Here is a 23,654-nt window from a genome sequence, read left to right on the forward strand (position 1 = left end):
AGTGAAATACAACTCATTTGAATGATCAGCATACATTGAATGAAGTTCCCTTGCTAGATATTTATCACAAGATGAAGAAGCTATTTCAAAATGTGTCTTCAAAACATCCCACTGATCCAGAACTCTTTTCACACTGTTGCTTCTGGCTAGCCATCTAGTCCCAGAAAGAGGTACTAACTGTAGGGGCTCATTACCATCATTAAGCAGTTTGTATATGTCAAGGTATGCTTCACGTCTGATTGCTGATCTATGAAACCAGTTGTATGTTTCTCTTAGCATATAATCTATATTTGATGGCATTTTCTCTGAAGTATGGCTGCATACCAGATGCAGAGAATGGCAGACACACTTCACTAACACTAAATCTGGAATATCCTTTTTCAAAAGTGTGTAGAATGAGTGGTGTTGTCCACACAAGTTGGAAGCTCCATCAGTCCCTATGGCAAAGCAGTGATTTAAATTGACTCCAATTTCATTAAAGTAGTCTTTCACATGCTGATATATTGCTTCAGCTGTTGCACTTGTGACTGGTATAAGCCCTAGGAATTGCGACACAACTTTGTTAAGCCTTACATTGTAGTACCTGACACATACGCACAAATGTTTTGCGCATGCGATATCAGTAGACTCATCCAATATAAGTGAAAATGGAGAATTTTTCAGATCACTAACTTGCTCTGCAAGTAAAGCTGGTGAAATTACTTTTTTGATAAGTGCACTACATTTTGTTCTGTGCAACCGCAACTTTTCAGTACTTGAAGTACACGGCAAAGATCATTCCATAACTCACTTAAATGGTCAACTGACTGAATGGAAGAGTGGCAAGCAACGTAAACTGACAATTTAATCTCAGATTTCTTATTTGTGTCAACTTTCTGAAAGATACTTTTCACACTCATTTGCTTAGCACTAGGAATTTTCTTCATGTTTTGAATGTGCTTCTCAGTTTCACTGTGTTTTTTCAGATCACTTTTATGTGCCCTGAGTTCGGCTTTGCACACTTTACAGTAAGCTTTTTTCTCATCATGTTTCACTTCTACAAGCCACTTTTCAAACTGAGGTTCTTTCAACCAACTACACTGGAACCACTTAGAATATCTGGCCCACTTCCCCATTTCTGCAAGTCTCAGCGGCCACAGTCTATGTACCACGCTAATAATGGACAGCAACTATGAGCAGTACGTCTCACAACTGTTGGTCAGTGACTGAGGGTGCGGAAATTGGTAGTGGTGGTGGTGGGTGTTGAGGATTGGTTTGTGTCCTTTCTTCTTTCCTTCGTCTTTTTGTCCTTCCTTCCGTCCTTCCTTCTCCTTCGTTTTATTTTTGTTCTTTCTTTATCTTTCTTCTCCTTTATCTTTTTTTTTCTTTTTTATCTTGTTTTCTTCGTTTTTCTTTCTGTTGTTTTCTCTTTTCTTTCTTTCTTCGTTTTCTTTCTTCTTCTGTGTACGGTTATTCACACAGATTCTCACTACCTTCTTCTTTTCTTTCTGTTTCTTATTGTTATTTTTTGTCTTTTGTTTGTTTGTTGTTGTATTATTTCACTATTGTTATATTTTAATGTTCTTATTATTTTATTAATGCCACAGTTATCCACACACACACAATAATTAATTTTCCTTTCTCCTCCTACTTCTTATGAGTCTTTAGTTTTGTAATGTTCCAATGGTTTGCCTCATTTACTGTTCTCGTTCACGTCTTATGTCACTGTCTGTTACCCACACACACTCAAACTCCTTCTACTTCATCGTCTTCTTATGAGTCTTTAGTTTTGTTATGTTCCACTGGTTTGCCTTATGCACAGTTCTTGTTCACATCTTATGTCACAGTTACCCACACACACAAACTCTTTAATTATTTTTCTTGCTCCTCCTCCTCCTTCGTCTTCTTCACTTGGTATGCCCCAGTTATTCATTCACACACACTCACTACCTCTTCCTCATTTGTTTGTCCTTCGTGTTGTGCTGGTTTACGTGTCTTTTTATTCTTCACTGTTCTTATTCTCCCACTTGCTATCCCTCAGTTATTCACACACAGACACTATCTCTTCCTCCTCCTTTTTCTGCAGTAACTAGCGAGAACTTTTTTTAACTGAAGACAAGACACAAACACACAATCTTGGTATGGGTGTAGAAGAAAGAATAAAGACACGTGTGGTATACAAAGGAGTGAGTGTGATGTGTTCGCAGCGGAATTCGAAGGAAGCTACCGTATACTGTCGTGGAGACGTGAAGTAGACAGTACTAGACCATGTACTAGACACGTATAATGCCTCGCGCCTGGCGGACTGCGGCAGCCAAGTTGCCAACCATTCATTACTCATTTTTTGAATCAGTAATGCTAATGTATGTGGATTATTCGTTAACCCGGTAGCAGCGCCGGGCCAAATTTTTGGCTTTCCCGTCTAGCAGCGCCACGCCAAATTTTTGCCAACCCATAAAACGCCCGGAAGAAATAGATAAACTGCTGGCGACATCTGGCTACCGTGTTCTCTCTTTCTCTCTCTCTCTCTCTCACTCGCTGGCTCCCTCCCTGTCTCCCTCTCAACCACCCACCTCCCTCCCTCCTCCCTCCTCCCTCCTCCCCTTCCCCCTCCCTCCCTCCCTCCCTCTGTCTCCCTCTCACCCTCTCACCCTCCCGCCACCAGTTGTGAGATTGCTGACGTGTGTGTTACGACTGTGTAATGCGGACCCGTGGTGTTACGTGACAGTGCTGTGTAGTGCAGTGCAGTGCAGCGTGTGGCAGTGTATTACAGTGCAGTGTGCGGCGGTATAGTGCAGTGCAGTGCTCGGGAGTGTTTGCATCGAGGTGCCGCTTTGTTTCAGGGGTTGGTTACGTCTCTTTGCCCAGAAACGAGCGCAGCGCGACGTACCTCTTCTCTCTATCGAGTTCCGCAAGACACTGACTCCACTGTCTGCCATTACGCGAGCGGCGTGCCGTGAGCCCGCGCTACCTCATTGCTGCACCTCTCGCTGCCTGCCTGCGCAGTTGTCTTCCCGCTACACCACGCACTCTTGACACATTTGCTCTCACATCTACGTGTGATTCCTCGATATGGCGCGGTCAAAACGACGTCCCAAGCCTCCCAGACGGCTTGAGGAGGAAGATGAGGGGACGCCGGGACAACCAGACAGCCTGTCACAGACGTTGGCTGGTGCTACCGCAGGCGCGGGTGAAGCGGCGGCCCCGGACACCGCCGCCCCACCTCCGCCCGCCACCCCACCCACCACCACCACTCCACCCAGGTCGCCACACCATGCACCTTCTCACACACCTGTCTACCCTGATTTCTCAGTATTCTTCCAATGGTTTGCTGACAGGGAGGCGGCCGCTCGACGTGAGATGGAGGAACAACGCCGGGAAGACAGAGCTGAGTTTCGTGCTCTGTTAACCAGCCTCACTTCTTCCCAGGGCGCGCCCGGTGCGGCTCCGACGAACCCCCAGACGCTTGGGAGTCCTGGCGGTGCACAGAGCAGCTTCGGTACCCACCCACCTGTGCAGAAAGCAGCTGTCACACCTCCGCCGCCACTGTCACACGACGTGACGTACCAAGTGTTTCGTGAGTGGAGGAGACGTTGGGAGGACTACGCGACGATGATCGACCTGCCCAGCTTGACGCTGCTTAAACAGAGGATCCAGCTACGTATGTGCCTCACTCTGGAGACGCAGAGGGTGTTAGAGCACACATTACAGGTGTCGCCTACCTCTCTCAAGCCAGTTGAAGAAGTGCTTGACATTCTCCAGGCTCATATACGTGACTCCAACAACGAGGCATTGCGTCGGCGAGCCTTCACTAGCTGTCGGCAGGCGAGAGGCGAGCCCTTCTCCGAGTTTCTCGTCCGACTGAAGAGCCTGGCAGAGGAATTCGACATTTGTAAGGCTCACCACATGGACTGTGAAGAGGCCTCTACTCTTGCTGACGTCATCAACGTATGCGACGAGGCGACGCGGTCAGCCGCCTCTGCCATACGTGCCTCACCTACAGTGTCTGCTGTCTCAACGTATAAACAGACGAAGAAAGCAGCACACAAACCTGGAGTCCCCCCTCGCCAACCTTCACCCACTTATCGGGCGCCTACCTCCTGCAGCAGCTGCGGCAGGCGAGACCACGGCCCGAAGGGCTGCCCAGCAACAGGTGTTACGTGCAGAGGTTGTGGGAAGACTGGCCACTACGCTTTGATGCCCAAGTGCCCAGCCAGGCAGTCTACGTGCACTGCTTGTAACCGTCTGGGGCACCTGGAGAAAGTCTGCAAGCAAACCAGGGCAAAGAGTAAGTCGCAGCGACCCGAGAAGCCGAAAGGGAAAGAGGGAAGACACCCCACCTTCCACGTGGTGCGGTTACAGTCTCTCACAACGGACCCAGGGTCTCATGAGGGCCCACCTGAGGCCTCATGTCAGTCTCCTATCAGTACTCGTGATGACCCGACACCTCCTCCTACTGTACGAGTGGAAGTGTTGCATGACGGTCACTCTGGTGGTCTGGACTTCATTCCCGACACTGGTGCCGACACGACACAGCACTTGAGAATGTTGGGCATCGACAGACAGGCTCTTGGTCCTCCTCCATCCCTTGCCTACTACAACGCTGATGGGACGAAGATGTCTGCTGCCCTCGGTTCGCTCCAGGCCACACTAGTCTACGGCGAGCTGTCTTGTACGGGCTGGATAGATGTGCAGGGTTTGTGGAAAACCCCACTTCTGTCCCGTGAACACTGTCGTGCTTTGGGGATCGTGCCTCACGGCTTCCCTGCTCAGATTTTCTCAGCACGAGGCAGTGTCGCCAGTGTAAGGGAGGCGACAAACGCTTCAGCTCCACGTTCCAGCGTGCCTGCGTTACCTCTTCTCAGCACCACTTCCCCAGACGCAGCGAAGGAGTACTTCTTGAGGGAGTACCAGGATGTCCTCTTGCCAAAGGATACCACACAAGATGCTCCACTCAAGCCGATGTCTGGACCGCCGATGAGGATCCACTTACGAGACGACGCCCAGCCGTTTGCTGTCCACACGCCGAGGCTTATTCCTTTGGCCTACAGGGACGCAGTGAAAGCTGAGCTCGACTCTATGGTTGCACGAGGCGTTATTGCTCCTGTTGGTGACGTCCCATCTTATTGGTGCCATCCGATGGTTGTTGTGCCAAAACCTGGTGGAGGTGTCAGGATCACTACGGACCTGAGTAAGTTGAACGCACAAGTATCTCGGCCTGCACACCCATCACCCACGCCTTTTGCAGCTATCCGGAGCGTCGATGCCAGGGCACGCTACTTCACCACGATTGACGCGTTGTGTGGATATTGGCAGATACCCTTGCATGAGGACGACCAGGCCCTGACTACGTTCATCACTCCATATGGGCGCTTCAAGTACCTCCGAGGTCCCATGGGTTTCGCAGCCACAGGCGACGCCTTCTGCCTCCGAGGAGACATCGCGCTACAGGGAGTGCCACAGTGTGTCAAAGTCGTGGATGACATTCTCGTGTACGACGAGGATTACTTCACACATCTACGCCACGTTAACGACATCTTGGCCAGATGCCGAGCCCATGGCATCACTTTAAATGCCAAGAAGTTTGTGCTGGCGGCTCCATCAGTGTCCTTCTGCGGCTACAGGCTCTCCCATGACGGCATCGCAGCAGACCCTGACAAGGTTCGGGCCATCACTGAGTTTGCTACGCCTGCTACGTTGACCGATCTTAGGTCCTTCATGGGCCTTGTCAACCAGCTCGCCAGCTTCTCGCCCGACCTCGCTGCCACTGCTGCGCCTCTTCGCCCACTTTTGAGCCCCAAGAAGTCGTTTGTATGGACGCCCGACCATGAGCAAGCCTTCCAACGTGTGAAGATGGCCTTGGCCAGCCCTCCAGTCCTAGCTGCCTTTGACCCTGCTCTCCCTACGACTCTGCAGACCGATGCTTCCCGCCTGTATGGGCTGGGTTATGCTTTACTGCAGGACCACGGTGGTGGACAGCAGCGTCTCGTCCAGTGCGGCTCACGTTTCTTGACGGATACAGAGACCCGATATGCGACGATCGAGTTGGAGATGTTAGCTGTCGTATGGACCATGGGGAAGACCAAGTTCTACCTCACAGGATTGCAACACTTTAACCTCGTCACCGATCATCGCCCTCTAGTTCCCATCCTAAACAGCTACTCCCTTGACGCTATAGAGAATCCACGTCTACAACGCCTCAAGGAGAAGATCGCCCCGTACATCTTCACAGCTGTATGGCGCCCGGGCAAGGAGTTGTGTATCCCGGACGCTCTATCTCGCTTTCCTGTTGGCTACCCAACGCAGGCTGACGAAGTCCTTGGCACTGATACCGGCTTCCAAGTTAGGAGTATCGCTACACTACGTGCGATGGAGTCTCTTGCTCCGTTGGTGCCTCCTTATGTTGCAGAAGCGCCTCCTGGCAGTGACCTTGCCCTTGAGGAGCTTCGTAAGGTGGCAACCGAGGACCCCGAGTACGTCCAGCTCCTTCATTTTGTGAAGAACGGATTCCCTATGGACAGGTACGCCCTCCCCAACGTGCTCCGCCCGTACTGGAAGTTACGGGAGGACCTCTACTGTGATGAGGATCTCGTCCTGTACGGTGCACGAGTGTTGGTGCCTACAGCTCTACGTCGCCGTGTCTTGGCCCGCCTGCACGACAGCCATCGTGGTGTCGAAGCCACCAAGCGCCGTGCTAGGCAGGCTGTGTTCTGGCCAGGCGTGGATGCTGACATTGCCAACACTGTTCGAGCATGTGAGCCGTGCCAGATTCTGCAGCCCAGTCAACAGCAAGAACCAAGACTCTGTGATGACAACCCAACTCGACCATTCGAGTCCATTTCTGCTGATTACTTCTCAGTTGCAGGGAAGGCTTTCTTAGTCATTGCAGATCGTCTTTCCGGCTGGCCTGTTGTCGTGTCCTGTGGCGCTGATACGACGTCTGCTGCCACCATTCGCCATTTCCGCCGCCTCTTCAGGGACCTGGGTGTTCCTGTACGCCTGCGCACGGACGGTGGCCCACAGTTCGCCAGCCGGGAGTTTTCTACGTTCCTCGAGCGCTGGGGAGTTCGTCACGACACATCGACGCCCCATTACCCACAGTCTAACGGCCATGCCGAGTCTGCAGTGAAGGCCGTGAAGCACTTCATCCAGAAGGTGGCACCGTCTGGCAATATAGACTGTGAGGCGTTCGACAGGGGACTCCTGGAGCTTCGGAACACCCCCAACCAGACGGGTCGCTCTCCAGCTCAAGTCCTGTATGGTCGCCCTTTACGCTCTTGCGTCCCCGCACATGCCAGTGCCTTCCAGAAACAGTGGCAGGCCAGGGACGAGAGTTGCGACCGTCGAGCTGCTGCCCGTCTCCGTGATGCCACACGTCGTTACGACGCTCACGGTCGGCCTCTTCCACCCCTGCAGCTAGGTGACGTGGTTCGGATCCAGGACCCGACTACGCAGCGGTGGGACAAGGTTGGCACCATCATGGGCGTTGGCAGGTCACGGGATTACCTGCTCAAGATGCCCAGTGGCCGAGTGTGGTGGAGGAACAGGCGCTTCCTCCGCCCTGCTCCATCCCTAAACGCTTCTTCTACGATGGAGGACGCCACTGCTCCCTTGGCGGCACCTGATACGGTGGTGCCCCGCAGGTCGCCACGCCTCCAGGAGAAGGCGTCCGCAGCTGCAGTCGCTCGAGTCCCGGTGGACTTCTGAACGCAGAAGGGGAGGGGGGGAGATGTGGGTTATGTATTGTATTAATGCATATTACGTGTATGTGGCAACACTGTGTATTTCTCTGCGCATTCAGCTAGCGCGTTAGCGTGTGCTCCCGAGTCGCTACTGGCCGCCATTTCCTACCCTTTGTAGCTCTAAGGACAAGTAAAGAATCTACGTGTACTGCGTGTATGTCTGCTCCTTACTTAGGCATACACGCCCTCCATTACACATCCCGCAACCAACAGTGTGTACATCACCGGATGTGCTGTACACATCATATATTGCAGTAATAGTAGGCCAGGGATGTCAGTCTAACAGGTGTTAGTAAGCACTTGTTGTAGTAGGATATGATAGTATAAGTATAATATACCGCGCGCGTTGTTCCGGTCTGTGAGTTATCACAGTCTGTGGACAGGGCGTGTGGAGAGGCATTAATACATCATAGAGAAGTGGGTGGAATTGTCCTTGTGGGTGATTTCTCTATGGGGTATTAAGGCCTCGCCCTGTTACACATAACATCTACCATTTATAAATTCTACTTGGTTGGGTACAGGAGGAGAAGGAGTTGCTGAGGAGATTCCCTTACAGTGGGGGAAATTATACACTGTTGGCGACCTTGAAAGAACCTGAGGGTTACGTCGGCTGCGAGTTGTAGTAGTGGGGACTCTGTGGAGTGATTTATAATCCCCACTGTACTGACCGGGGGTGAACTCGTAACAGTGTCGACCTCGCCAGGATAAATCAAGTGCCTTTTTAGTGTGTAGTGTTATTGTGTGGGGTATTATTACTTATATTATTTTATTGTTTGTGAAAACGAGTCCCTGTGAGCACCATGGAGAGAGTTATTGGTCTTTTCACCCCACCAGTGGAGGGTGAGGATGCGAGTGTGAGCCGGCGAGACTCACCACGTGGGTATGATGAGTCGGTGGCCGCGCGTGTGGTCAGTGAGGACGCATTTACTACGTGTCATGATAACGCACGTGGCGGTCCCAGTGAAGGTGATGTGGGATATATTAGCCCTGGCGGAAGTATCGGAAGCAGGGAAGGCTCCCGACGATCTAGTGCAGCAAGCAGTATTGCTGATAGTGTCCAGTCAGCTGCCAGACTGGAGGAACTGCGATTAAAGCTGGAACTGAGGAAAATGGAGATAGAAGCAGAAGAGAGGCGAGAGTTGAAGAGATTAGCTGCAGAAGAGAGACGAGAGTCAAACAGACTAGCTGCGGAGAAGGAGACTAGAGAGATGGAGATGATGAGATTGGAGATGGAGAGAGAAAGGGCAGATAAAGATAGAGAGTTGGAGTGGGAGAGAACTCGCCATGCAGTAAGTACGCCTGGAGTTGTTGGTAGTGTAGGAGGAGGAGGAGAACAGAGTGTTGAGCGTACTTTAGTTCAAAGTCTCCAGCTAGTCCCCGAATTTGATGAGGCTAAGGTGGGTGAATGGTTTGTCCGCTTCGAGAGGAAAGCCAAGGAGTTTGCTTGGTCTCGAGAGAGATGGGTAGGCTTGGTCGCGAATAAACTCAAGGGAAAAGCCTTGGATGTTTATGATAAAATGTCAAATGATGATCTGGATGATTATGAGGAGTTTAAGGCTGACATTTTGCGGGCATATGAGCTGCGACCAGGAGCCTATCGCTTGCAATTCAGAGGAAAGAGGAAGCGAGCAAGTGACTCCTACCTCGAGTGTGCTCTGGAGCAAGTGTTTGAGAGATGGATTGCTAGCGAGGGTGTTGACTCTCTCGAGGCTTTGAAGGAGTTAGTAGTTATGGAGCAGTTTATTGATATTGCTGATAAAGAGCTGGTACCTCTGTTGAGGGAGAAGAGGTTTAGGACCTTGAAGGAAGCTGCTACATGGGCTGATGATTATGTGTTGGCCCACCGTCCTGTGCAGCAGCCTGGGAGTTGGAGTCGTAAGGAAGGTGGTCCTAAGGGAGGCCCAGGGAGTGGTGGCAGTTCTTCCTCGGGCTCTCCAGGCCATTTAGGCGATATACTGGATTCGGCAGTAAAATGGGTTTTGGAAAGCCCCAGGCCCCCACCCCTCCTTTTTCTGCGAAGGACGGGACGGCGGGGAAGGCGGCCTCTAAAACGCCAAAGTAAGATTCCCAGCCTACGTGTTATCACTGCCGAGGGAAAGGGCATTTTAAGTTCAATTGCCCAAAATTAGTAACAGCTGAAACTCCAAAGCCCTCGCAGAAACCAGTTGCCTTGTTGGTGTGGCCTGACAAAGTTTGTGGTGATGAATTGACTGCTCCTTCAGGCTTTAGAAGTGAGAAGGCACGGCGTGTGCCTGAGTTGTGTTTGGAGGAGAGAGAGCAGGTTGGCCCACCTGTCGCTCCCCCTGTTGCCCCGCCCGCACCTAAGGATAGTGAGCTTGACTGGTGCCGTCCTTTCCTGTGTGGAGGCACTGTTGAGATTGATGGCACCAAGTATCCCATCACTGTACTGCGTGATACGGGAGCACAGCAGTCAGTGTGCCGAAATGTCACTGGGAAGGTGACGTCTAGCAAGGCAGTGTTGTGTCGTGGACTTAACACTGTGGAGGAGTTCGTGACGGCTGAGGTGACGCTGTCATGTCCTCTTGTCACTGCTACGGCGCAGGTAGCAGTGGCAGACGAACTGCCAGTTGCAGGAGTGGACTTCCTGCTTGGGAATGATTTGGCTGGTGGTCGTGTATGGATCCCAACCTCTGATGAGGATGAGGTTGCTGAAGAGTCTGGGCCAGTGGTGCAAGACTCTGTAAATGTTGTTACCCGCTCTCAGGCCCGCTGGGCTGAGAGAGAGCCTGTTACTACCCAGGAGGTTGCTAGCAGCCCGATGGGATTGACTCCAGATGGGAGTAACAGTGCTGATGTGGTGGAGCCAGTGTTGGGCTCACCATTGAGTTCTGGTGCAGAGGCTGACGGTGACGGTGTAGAGTCACTTTTTTATGCACCGGACTCGGCTTTGGGAGTTGTTGCTGAGAGTGAGGACGGAGTGTTGGGTGTAGCTGAGTTGTTTGATGGTTATCCTCACTCTGCAGAGCACTCCGAAGAGAGCACTCGTGCTGAGTCGCTTCCTGGTGTGGAGGCTGAGGGCTCTGATGTTCAGCACAGGCCCCAGCATGATAAGTCAGGCAGGTTGTTGGAAGTTGGCGCCCAGGGTGGGGAGACTTCCAGTTTTGCGGGGGGGTTGGAGGTTTCTCCCCCTGTGGAGCATCTTAGAGGCAGGGAGCGAGCTGTTCTCTTGCCTGGTGACTGCCTGGCTGGTGGTGATGATCCTTCTGAGGACTCACCGGATCACATGGCAGGAGCGGGGGCAGCCTGGGCCAGCTCTCCGTCCTCGATGCCGTGTGGGACGTAGGGTTGCAGCGTTGCCTCAACCCCATGACCCTATAGTCCCCCTTTCTCTTACCCAGCTAGAGCCTGCAGAGCTCATTCGTAGGCAGCAGGAGGACCCGGCGTTGGCCTCCTTCTTTGCTCGAGTGGGTGAGGGAAGTGAGGAGTTGGAGGGCAGGGAGGAGTTTGTCTTGCATCAAGGGGTGTTGTGTCGTAGATGGCAGGAGAGTGACGGTGGTGAACTACTGCAAGTAGTTGTGCCGCAGAAGCTGCGTGAGGCACTTGTGCTGTTGGCACATGAGGGGCCCATGGCTGGACACCTGGGCATCCGAAAGACCGTTGCTCGCCTGCGTCGCAATTTTTGGTGGCCCAGCATGTCTGGAGAAGTAGCCACAATTCTTAAGTGCTGCCACGCTTGTCAAATGGTGGGCAAGCCTAATCAGACACCCCCTGTGGCGCCACTCCACCCTATCCCTGCTGTTGATCCTCCCTTCACGAGGGTTTTGATTGATATAGTAGGTCCTCTGCCTACTACCAGGGCTGGTCACAAGTATCTGTTGACCATAATGGATGTTACCACGCGGTATCCTGAGAAGCACTCACTCTAAGGTGGTGCTGAAGGCTTTGTTAACCTTTTTTACACACTTTGGATTGCCAGCAGAGCTGCAGTCCGATCAGGGGACCAACTTTAATTCAAAGTTGTTTAAGGAAACGATGACTGCGTGGGGGATCAAGCATATTGTGTCCAGTGCTTATCATCCACAGTCTCAGGGAGCCCTGGAGAGACATCATCAAACTCTCAAAACCATGCTCAAGAGTTTCTGCATGGAGAGAGAGAAGGATTGGGACGAGGGTGTCCCCTTTGTCTTATTTGCGGTGAGAGAAGCTCCCACTGAGTCCTTGAGTTTCTCACCCAATCAGCAGCAGAGTATGAAGGGGTATTATGACCGAAGGGCCGAGTATCGGAGTTTTGCCCCTGGAGATGAAGTGCTCGTGCTGTTACCACTTCAGGGCCAGCCGCTTGCTGCCCGCTATAGTGGCCCCTATATTGTAGAGAAGAAGGTAGGTGACCTCGACTACCTGGTGGTCACTCCTGACCGGCGCAAGAGGGCTCAGCTGTGTCACGTTAACATGCTGAAGCCCTATTTTCGTTCTACTAGCCAGAAGGGCTCTTTTAGTTCTGCCGTGCAAGAGGCATCTTCAGTTTTATTTTTCTGCCGGGAGGGAGAGGCTCCAGAAGTTATTGGGCCTGAACCTGTTGTTCCTACAGGGCAGTGGGAACGGAATAGCCTCCATCTCTTGAAAGAGAAGGTTGACCATTTAGGGGATCAGGAATATGAGTTGCTTCGGCGGCTGAGAAAGTACTCCTCTGTGTTTAGCAGTGTCCCGGGCAGGACACAGTTAAAAACACACGATATTGATGTTGGGGACGAAAAGCCTGTCAAGTGGCCCCCATACAGAGTGAGCCCAGGAGTACAATGTCATAGTAAGATAAATAAGAGGAGCAGAACACATTGTGGCCGATTGTCTGTCCAGGGGCCATTCCCTTTAGTCAGTTCCATGTTTTTTTTTTTTGTAAATGTTTTTTTTATTTCCAATTTTTTTTTCTTTTAAGGGAGGGCGTGTGAGGGCCAGCGCATTATTTCCCCTTTATTTAATAATATTATATGTATAGTCTCTGGCCCAAGCGCGGGCTGTTGCTGTTCCGCTGTGCGGCCACACCCCCCCTCTTTGTTTCCACCATTTTGCACGCCTGCGAGCTTCACGAATCACGATAGTACAGAGGCAGCCTTCAGCGGAGATAGACACGCACTCTCGTCGGTCTGGCACATTGTTATGGAGATTTGTGTTGCTGGGCTTCTCTTGTTACTCGCTAGTCATTGGTCTGGGAGTTGTGCCCTCCTGTTGAGTAGTTGGCTTGCTACTGGGTAGACCGTGACTGTTAGAGCAACGGGCTTGTTGCTCTAGGAGAGGTGTAGCAAGTTTGGCTGCATTTCTTATGCGTTCGTCCACTCGTGGTGGGGCGGCGCGGAGAGACACGTTTTGTCTCGTCCTGTTTGTTTTGTTGGTGGCCGTGGTCACCAGTGGGTTTGGTGGGCGGCTGTGTGCCCCACCATCTGTTGTGTAGTATCAGTAGTATACTGTGTATAGTACAGAGGTAGCCTTCAACGGAGGCGCTCTTGGGTTCTGGCACAGTGTTAGGGAAACTCGTGTTGCTGGGCTGTTCTTGTTACTCGCTAGTCACTGGTCTGGGAGTTGTGCCCTCCTGTTGAGTAGCTGGCTTGCTACTGGGTAGACCGTGGCTGTGTAAGACAACGGGCTTGTTGTCCTGAGGAAAGTGTAGCCGGTTGGGGCTGCATTTCCTGTTGTGCGTTCGTCCACTCGGGTGTGGCGACGCGGAGGGACACGTTATTGTTTCGTCCCGTTGTTGCTGTTGGTGGCTGTGGTCACCAGTGTGTTTTGTTGGGTGGCTGTGTGCCCCCACCATCTTTTGTATAGTTTCAGTAGTAAACTGTATTGTAGTGGTAGTAGCCACACACACTATTGAATGCTGAGAGGCTTCATGTCGGCCAGTAGTGCGTAGGGTTGTCCGTCAGACTTGTCTGCGACGGGTATTTGGACTCGTGTAAAGCTGGTGTCACCCGTAGGTGGTGTCTGGGCTTGTGTGTACATCACCGGATGTGCTGTACACATCATATATTGCAGTAATAGTAGGGCAGGGATGTCAGTCTAACAGGTGTTAGTAAGCACTTGTTGTAGTAGGATATGATAGTATAAGTATAATATATCGCTCGCGTTGTTCCGGTCTATGAGTTATCACAGTCTGTGGACAGGGCGTGTGGAGAGGCATTAATACATCATAGAGAAGTGGGTGGAATTGTCCTTGTGGGCGGTTTCTCTATGGGGTATTAAGGCCTCGTCCTGTTACACATAACATCTACCATTTATAAATTCTACTTGGTTGGGTACAGGAGGAGAAGGAGTTGCTGAGGAGATTCCCTTACAGTGGGGGAAATTATACACTGTTGGCGACCTTGAAAGAACCTGAGGGTTACGTCGGCTGCGAGTTGTAGTAGTGGGGACTCTGTGGAGTGATTTATAATCCCCACTGTACTGACCGTAACAAAGTTGGCGATTTTGCCAGCATAACCGTCTAGTGAGCTGTAGCAGCTAACCGCAGCAGCCGGGGGTGAACTCGTAACAATATATTTTTTTTTTTTTTTTTTTTTTACATTTTAGGGGATTTCAATGTTCACCACCAGCTTTGGCTTTCATCTTCTTTCACTGACCAACCTGGTGAACAAGCCTTCAACTTTGCTATCCTTCATGACCTAGAGCAGCTAGTGCAGTTCCCTACCCGTATTCCTGACCGCCTTGGAGACACGCCCAACATTCTTGATCTTTTCCTAACCTCCAACCCTTCTGCTTACTCTGTTAAACTTTCCTCTCCGTTGGGCTCCTCCGACCACAATCTAATTTCCGTTACCTGTTCTATCACATCAGTGCAGCCTCAGGACCCGCCTAAGCGGAGGTGCTTCTGGCATTTTAACTCTGCTAAGTGGGAGGAACTAAGGCAGTACTATTCTGATTTCCCCTTGGGATGATTATTGTTTTCATGTCAGAGATCCTTCTCTTTGTGCCGAGCGCATAACAGAGGTGATTATCTCTGGCATGGAGCTATACATTCCTCATACTTTCTCTAATCCTAAAGCTAAAAAGCCTTGGTTTAACTCTGCTTGTTCTCGTGCTGTCAATGATAGAGAGGCGGCTCACAAACGGTTCCGTAGCCATCCAACTGCTGAAACTCATGCCCTATATATTTCTGCCCGTAATCATGCCAAATCTATTCTCCAACTTACTAAAACTCTTTCATCAATAGAAAATGTCAAAGTCTTTCCAATTCTAACTCCTCTCGAGATTTCTGGCATCTAGCCAATAATATCTCTAACAACTTTACTTCTTCGTCTTTCCCTCCTTTACTTCATCCAGATGGCTCTACAGCTGTCTCTTCTTTTCTAAAGCTGAACTCTTCGCTCAAACCTTTGCTACCAACTCAACTTTGGATGATTCTGGGCATATTCCTCCTACTCCTCCACCCTCTGACTACTTCATCCCTAAAATTAAAATTCTTTATAAAGACGTTTTCCTGGCCCTCTCTGGCCTTGATTCTCGGAAGGCTTACGGTCCGGATGGAGTCCCTCCTGTTGTTCTCAAAAACTGTGCTTCCGAACTCGCTCACTGCCTGGTCAAACTCTTTCATCTGTGTCTCTACTTCTATTTATCCTTCTTGCTGGAAGTTTGCTCACATTCAACCTGTCCCTAAAAAGGTGACCACTCCAATCCTTCTAACTACCGCCCTATAGCTTTGATTTCCTGCCTTTCTAAAGCCTTTGAGTCTATCCTTAATAGGAAGATAATGAGGCATCTATCAGCTCACAACCTTCTCTCTGATTGCCAGTATGGTTTCCGTAAAGGCAGATCTACTGGTGATCTTCTTACTTTCCTAACTGAATCTTGGTCATCCTCTTTAGGGACTTCGGTGAAACCTTTGCTGTCGGCCTTGACATATCGAAAGCCTTCGATAGAGTCTGGCACAAATCTTTAATTTCTAAACTACCCTCCTACGGATTCTATCCTTCTCTCTGTACCTTCATCTCCAGTTTCCTTTCCGATCGTTCTATTGCTGCTGTAGTAGACGGTCACTGTTCTTCCCTAAAACTATCAACAGTGGTGTTCCACAGGGTTCTGTCCTATCACCCACTCTCTTTCTATTATTCATCAATGATCTCCTAAATCTGACTCAATGCCCTATCCACTCCTATGCTGATGATACCACCTTGCATTATTCAACAGCGTTCAACAGACGCCCAACCCAACAACAATTAAATGACTCAAGGCGAGATGCTATAGGACGCCTAACTTCTGATCTTTCACTTGTTTCTGATTGGGGCAGAGAAAACCTGGTTTTGTTCAATGCCTCAAAACTCAATTTCTACAACTATCTACTCGACATAACCTTCCAGACAACTATCCTCTCTTCTTCAATAACACTCAACTTCCCTCTCCTCTACATTAAACACACTCGGTCTATCCTTCACTAAAAATCTAAACTGGAAATTTCACATCTCTACTCTTGCTAAATCAGCTTCCAAGAAGTTAGGTGTCCTGTGGCGTCTTCGTCCATTTTTCTCTCCTCCCAGCTGCTTGCTCTGTACAGGGCCTTATCCGCCCGTGTATGGAGTATGGCTCTCATGTCTGGGGGATCCACACACAGCTTTACTAAACAAGGTGGAATCTAAAGCTTTTCGTCTTATCAACTCTTCTCCTCTAACTGACTGTCTTGATTCTTTAAGTCACCGCCGCAATGTTGCATCTTTATCTGTCTTCTACCGCTGTTTTCATGCTGTCTGCTCTTCTGAACTTGCTAACTGCATGCCTTCCCCCCTCCTGCGGCCTCGCTGCACAAGACTCTCTACTTCTTCTCATCCTTATTCTGTCCATCTTCCTAATGCAAGAGTTAACCAGTATCTTCACTCCTTCATTCCCTACACTGGTAAACTCTGGAACTCTCTACCTGTGTCTGTATTTCCACCTGCCTATGACTTAAACTCTTTCAAAAGAGGAGTGTCAAGACACCTCTTACGTTAACTGGACCCTCCTTTTAGATTTTTTTGTTTTTTCTCTTTCTCCTACTTTCTTCTTAACAGGGCCTGGCAACCAGCGGGATTTTTTTTGCAGCGCTTTGTTTTCCCTTGGCCGGTGCCCTTGTAATGTAAATATATATATATATATATATATATATATATATATATATATATATATATATATATATATATATATATATATATATATATATATATATATATATATATATATATATATATATATATATATATATATATATATATATATTGCATCGTATACGTCGACTGTCTCGTGACCACTTCTGTCATTGGTGTAGGACTACTCCTGAGGCCATGGAACATTTCCTGCTTCAATGCCCACGCTTCCTCTCTCAACATAATGTATTACGCTCCCAGCTCTCCGCCCTGGCCATCACAACACTCAACCTGTCCACCCTCTTGGCGGCCTCAGGCGTCCACCCCTCCTGGCAACCTGCTGTCCTTCGCTTTACTTGTGCCTTCTTGAGGAAGACCGGCCAGCTACCACACTTCTGATACCCACAAAGGACTACCCCAGGGCTCATAAGGATCCATAGATTTTCGTGACCTCTTTTGAATCCTTATGAGCCATAGGTTAGTCTTGTGTGGGTATCACAGGCGTGGTAGCTGGCCAGTCTTCCTCAAGAAGGCACAAGTAAGGCGAAGGACAGCAGGTTGCCAGGAGGAGTGGACTCCTGAGGCCGCCAGGAGGGTGGGCAGGTCGAATGTTGTGATGGCCAGCAGGGCGAGAGTAATGCAGTATGTTGAAAGGAGGCGTGGACATTGAAGCAGGAAATGTTCCATGGCCTCAGGGGTAGTCCTACACCAAGTGCAGAAGGGGTCACAAGACTGACGTAGGCGATGCACGTGAGCACTGAGCGTGGTGTGGCCCAGGCGGAGGTGGGCAATAGTTGATGTGCCTTGCGGGTTGCGCTACTTCCCGTGACTGACTGACTGTTTGAATCTTGTAAAGGCGCTCATCCTCCCCCGCTGATGGACGTGAAAATATTTTGGTGTTTTGGTGTTAACCATATTTTTGTTGAATTTATCTTGGTGCAGCACGTGGGACGCTTGCCTTTGTGTGATGTTGTCAAGGGAGTGTTTGAATGTTAATTTTTTTCTGCATTACATAGCAATCGTAATATTTTTTTATGATTTATCTATTATTGTGTGTATTAACCTGAGGGAGGATAAGACTTAGTTTGTGTTGTGATTATTTACTTATTAACCTTTCTTTAATAAGGGTTGTCCTTATTACTTATTTTTGTAATGTCTCATATATTATTTTTTACATCCCTGAGCAGCTTGATTATTATATTTCTTGGAGTTGAAGAGTTATTTCTGTTGTGTATGTGACTGTGTGCTGCAGGTGGTGCTGACGCCAAGTGAGTGGTGTATATTTTGGTATTAAGCATGTGTGTTTGCATTTATTCCTGATTTATTATATTTTTGAGGTGTTATATTTTTGCGACTGCCTATATATTATTTACTTGGACGTGATCACCATAACTCTAACTCTCTACGGCTTTAATTTTAATTTTTATTTTTATTAAGTTAACTTTTCCTTATTATGTTAAGAATTTAAATTCCTTCTCTTAATCTTTCCTTATTATTTTTTTTTATTTATCTTACACCCTTGAGTTGCCCTTGCGTTAAACTTGCAGCAAAGTCTGATTACTCTTCACTTAATTATGTTAATGTTTAGAACTTTTATATGAGTAGTTTAACGTATTAAGTGTAAGGTGCCCCAGCCATTGTGGGAACCCAGTCAGGCTAACTCCAGAGTCGTAACAATTTTAATGTGAGAAATTTACCTACCAAGTAGGCACAACATCAATTTCACCACTCGCCTTTTAAGGGCTAGATATTAACCCTTATAAAAAGGAAAAATAAAGTTTGTCACCGGTCTCACAGCAACGTAGGAGAGGCCAGGCGACACACCACAATCTCCCAGTAAAAGGAGTTGTGTTGTCACTGGCGACACAGATAGGTAGGCAGAGAGATGGGCCATAACCTTTCAGATGGAGAAGGAACCGCACCGGAGATAAAGCAACATCAGCGACAACAGAATGTAAGAAAATACCACACTGTACCCGAGAAAAGGTAGTCTCCCTGACCGACACGCAAAATACACACTGAAAACAAGACTGAAATGACAAGAAACTCTCTTTAACGCGAAAGAAAATAGACTTGTTCGATGCACCGAAACTTCAGTGCTACCGTGTGAGCAGTGGGTGGTGAATGAGAAAGAGCTTTGGCCAGGAGAACTGAAGTTGCCGAATGGCGCGTTGTGAGACACACGATGAAGGCACTAATACCGTAAACAGTTTATAATCTATGAGTACATAGCTATTTTTTTATGATTCTAACGTCTGGTAGGTACTAATTACTAGATAAGCCCGAAAGTTGTGCTATACTATTGATAGCACATAACGTTTGAGGAAGCAGTCCAGATAAATTAGGCATGATACATTAGATCTAATTTTCCAATCTGTAGAACACCACCTCTTCTCTACTAAACCTTATCTTCTTTTCCTCACAAATCACAGCTGTCTGAGGCAACTAACGGTAGCCCCTTCTCTGTTCCTTCCTACTTTCTCTATCCTCATTTTTGCCCCAAAGCTGGATGTTGCGTCTATGTGCGCAACGACTTAACTTGCTCTTGTGCCTACGCTCTTGAATCCACCTCCACCTTGCTTCGACTCAATTGTCACTCTCTAACTAAATTCATCTGTTATGTATATATCTTCTGTAATTCCTCTGACTATAGTATATTCTTTAACTATTTGACTATTTAGCTTCTATTTAAAATTTTATCCCTCTATCTTTTCACGGAGATATCCATCCATGGAGAGCCCCTCAGATGGGAACCGCCTTGTGGTGGGGGGGCTTGCGTGCCCCTGTGACCTGGTGAACTAGGCTAGAGGGGGCTTTGGCCCCTGCTCTGCTCTTCCGACGGGTAGAGGGCTACCCATGCTAGTAAGGTCGCCAGTGAGGGGCCAGACTTAATGGATCCTACGTAAGCTGCCAGTGGACCAGCGGAGCCACCCGCTGGAGGAATCGTCCAAGAGGGATCGTCCTGTGTTGTATGGTTGGGTGTCTAGGTTGAGATGTTTTGGGAGGGGGGTCTCAGCTCTGTCGTGGACAAACATCGCATCATGTGGAGCCTTTTTTTAAAACCACTGGTCCACATGGGGACGAGGTACCCCGTCAACAGCAGCCAGCGCTCGCTCCCATTGTAGTTTCAGTAGGTGGTTTCCCTTTCCCCTGGACCTAATATTTTGTGTTACTGTATGTTTATGGGAAAACACATAAAAAAAAATATCAGGTTCTCGTGAGGTGGCTCACCTGGCCCGCGAGATGTCATCTTCAGGTCTGAGTAGGGAGAAGGATTCCCCTCCACAAGGGCCTCCCACAGCAATCTCCTATTCTGGGAGTTCTTCTGATGGACTCATCTCGGCTGGTTTGGACTCCCTTTTGATGGTAAATGTTAATCCATCTTTTTCTTATGATGATGCCTTGCATACCCTTCTCAAGGCGTATGGCACGGTTCTACGCATTCGACTTGTTTATGATAAGGACTTTCCATCTAATCATTGCTATGTGACGTTTATGTAGTGTGATGAAGCCCGTTTGGCTTTAGAACATGTAGTATCCCTGTCTCTTGCTTACTCTGGCTTTAAGACCGAACTTCTTCACTCTCGCAATATTGCAGACAGTGACACAGACTACATCCCAAATATTTTTGACCACCATTTAGAGAATTTAGTTCCTGAAGTCCGCCAGATCCCGCCTACTCGTTGGTTTGTGGCGTACTACAGAAATGGGTGCGGGAATTTCATCCATGCCTCCAGGTACCTGGCCAAAGAAATCGGCACAATTCCTGAGGGAAATCTAAAGAAGTACGGTAAGGGGTGCTCGTGCAGGCTAAAGATATTATGCAGGCGAGGATGTTTCAACATCTCCATACCCTACTGACAGCATGTTTCAAACCGTGAAGGCTCATCCTACTTTTGATTATAGTAAAGGTTGTGATTATAGTCAGGACCTTTTTGAGTTCTCTGAAGATGAAATACTCGCTATGTGTCCTAGCTCAGTCCAAAAGGTGACTAAGATGAGGAATGCCTCCAACATGGTCCTTCTCACCTTTTCTGGTTCCTGCTTTTTGGCTCCTGCAAGGAAGCTTCTCGATGTGGAAATTGCTCAGCGTTAAACTCACATTCTGAGGAGCATTGTAATGTTGCTGTTTATTGTTTCCATTGCCGCGATGCTCACCAGGTACGTTCCAGGCGATGCCCAAGATATCACCTGGAGCAGGATATTTTACAGCTAGCTAATATTCAGTTCATCAGCCTTTGGTAGTGCCCGCCATGAATTCCTTTACTGCCAGAAGGACGGTACTGGTGCGACATCCCATGCTTCATTGGTCGCTCGCTTATCAGCTGAGCCTGCGGGTCCAAAGACAACTCTTTCTGGTACCTCTCGCTCTGTTGGGGCTGGTGGTCCTGTTTGTTTGGCTAATAGTTTTGCTTTTTTTTTCCGACGACATAGTTGAGTCATCTGAAAGATGTGACGGAAATCCTCCGGACTTGACCAAAGTGACCCATGTAGTGGATGTCCATTTTCCTCCTGTATCGCCTAAGCCTTTGAAGGGCCTGACCAAGCGGCACCGCGGCTCTACGGAGTCGATATATTTAGCTCAGCCAAAGCAATCTAAGGTTTCTCCTGGTGTACATGATCGGGAGTCCTCCAGGGACCGCTCTGCAATGGTTTCTGTTCAGCCTTCTGTGACACCTTTTGTCTCTGATCGGGTTTCATGTGATTAGGATGGTCTTAGCATGGAGTCGTCCGATGATATAACACAGCTGTCCCTCGTGGACCCGCTGTGTCGAAAAGTGCAGTGCAGCCTGATCCTCATCCTCCGATGACTGGTAGGAATGGTTATAATTCACATCACTCACCGATAGGCCGAAAGGCTGCGGTCCATCGAACAGGCACATCTCAATTCCTGGTGTCTTCTCGTCATTTGATTATTTCTAGTCAGGTGAGTCACGGGCAGACCCTTCAAAAGGCTCGCCCGTCCACTACACCTAAATAGTCATCTTCAAGCTTCTACAGTGGAACTGTAGAGGCATTCGCGCCTCGTTTTGGGAACTCCGAGCTTTGCTATCGGAATTCTCTCCAGCCTGTGTAGCTCTACAAGAGACTATGCTTGGTGATAGTTCTTATTCTAGTCCTCCTGGCTATCGTGCCTTTTTAGCACTCCTTTTCCTGAACAGGGCCACCACGGTGGCACAGCTATCCTAGTCTGTCAGGATATTCCTATTGTCCCCTTGCAACTTAGTTCTTCCCTTCAAGTAGTTCCTGTCAAAGTATTTCTGGGACGGTCCTACACTATTTGTAGTCTTTATTTCCCTCATCGGGTTCCTGTCTCCAGGGGTGATCTTGATGGTCTAGTGCGTGAGCTGATTCTGCCTTTCCTCTTGTTAGGAGATTTTAACCGCCGTCACCCTTTGTGGGATAAAGGTGCTACCAATCTTCGTAGGGTTTTACTCGCTTCTTTTATTGAGGATGAGGGATTGGAGGTTTGATATTCTGGGGATGTCACACATTTTTACAGTCCAACTGGAACTTTTAAAACTCTTGATCTTTCTCTCAATACATCAATCTCTTTCCTTGATTTAAATTGGCGGGTCCTACCTAATTTACATGGTAGTGACCACTTCCCAATTTCAATGGAATCTGTGGAGTCTGACCCACAGTCCTGCCTCCACGCTGGGTTTTAGACAAGGCAGATTGGCCACGGTTCACTGAACTTAGCTCTTTTATCCGTCCCTTGGCAAGGCTTCAGACAGTCCCTAGAACGTCCCGTCGCTTTACTAAGCGTCCTCTTCTTTGATGGAATGGAACATGCACCAACACTGTGAGAGAAAAACGGGCGGCTTTCTCTCGTCTCCTGCGACATCGTGGGGACCTGCAGTGTCCTTTTTTTTTTTTTTACTTATACCATGTGGGCTTTTCTTGAAAATTTATGGGCTAAAGGGGGTACTTTTTGGAGTACCTCCTATCTCAAAGCCCACCCGCCAGGAAACCGTTCTCCTGAGCGAGGAAACCCAACCTACACTCGGACCGTGGACAGGATTCGAACCCGTGCGCATGGAAACCCCAAAGCACGCATGGTTCCACTGTACGCTGAAGTGCTCAGGCCAGCCGCGTTTTGAAGGAGGCACAAAGTGCCTCTTGGAAATCCTATGTCTCTTCCATTAATGTTACGGATTTATTCAATAAAGTCCGCCGAATTGCTGGGACGTATTTTGCGCTTTCCCCACCAGTCTTGTTGTCTGCTGGACAAACGGTGGCAGATCCTAAGATTGTCGCCGACCTCTTCGCAGAAGAATTAACTAGTGTTTCCCAAAAGGATCCCGCAGCGCCTTGTGCACGTTACCGCCAGAGTATGGAATCTCTTGGGGTCAATTTTTCTTCGACTGGAGGGGAGTCTTACAATGTCCCCTTCTATGCCTCCAAGTTGCGGACTACTTTGTCCCATTGTCATGACTCTTCTCCGGAGCCAGATGATATTCCTTACGCCTTTTTGCGCCACATATCTGACAGTGTTTTTACTTTTTTTTTATTAAATCTTTATAATATAATTTGGCATACTGGTGATTTTCCATCCTCTTGGGCTGTGGCAGTGGTTCTCCTATTTGTGAAGCCTGGGAAAGATCATTTCCAGGCTACGAACTACCGTCCTATATGTTTGTAAAGTGTTAGAAAAGATGGTAAATGTAAAACTCATGTGGTACTTGGATAGGGGGAAGTACTTGTCATCGGTAGAGTATGGCTTCCGAAAGTTGAGGTCTACTACTGATGCTCTTTTTATCCCTTAAGTCATCTATTTGTGAGGCCTTCGCTAATCACTACAATCAAGTAACGGTATTTTTTGACCTGAAGAAGGCCTACGACACAACTTGGTGCCATGGTATTTAACGTT

The 23,654-nt window shown here is 48.7% G+C and overlaps 1 protein-coding gene across 1 annotated transcript; it reads left to right on the forward strand.

The window, feature by feature from the left end:
* The first annotated feature begins 6,058 nt into the window (after nt 1-6,058).
* On the forward strand, nt 6,059-7,686 carry LOC123508374 (uncharacterized protein K02A2.6-like). The gene has a single exon (XM_045262057.1). It carries the CDS (start codon nt 6,349-6,351, stop codon nt 7,684-7,686), a length of 1,338 nt encoding a protein of 445 aa, XP_045117992.1. The 5' UTR covers nt 6,059-6,348.
* The last annotated feature ends 15,968 nt before the right edge of the window (nt 7,687-23,654 follow it).

Source organism: Portunus trituberculatus, chromosome 3 (genome assembly GCF_017591435.1).
Source record: "Portunus trituberculatus isolate SZX2019 chromosome 3, ASM1759143v1, whole genome shotgun sequence".
Lineage (NCBI taxonomy): Eukaryota > Metazoa > Arthropoda > Malacostraca > Decapoda > Portunidae > Portunus > Portunus trituberculatus.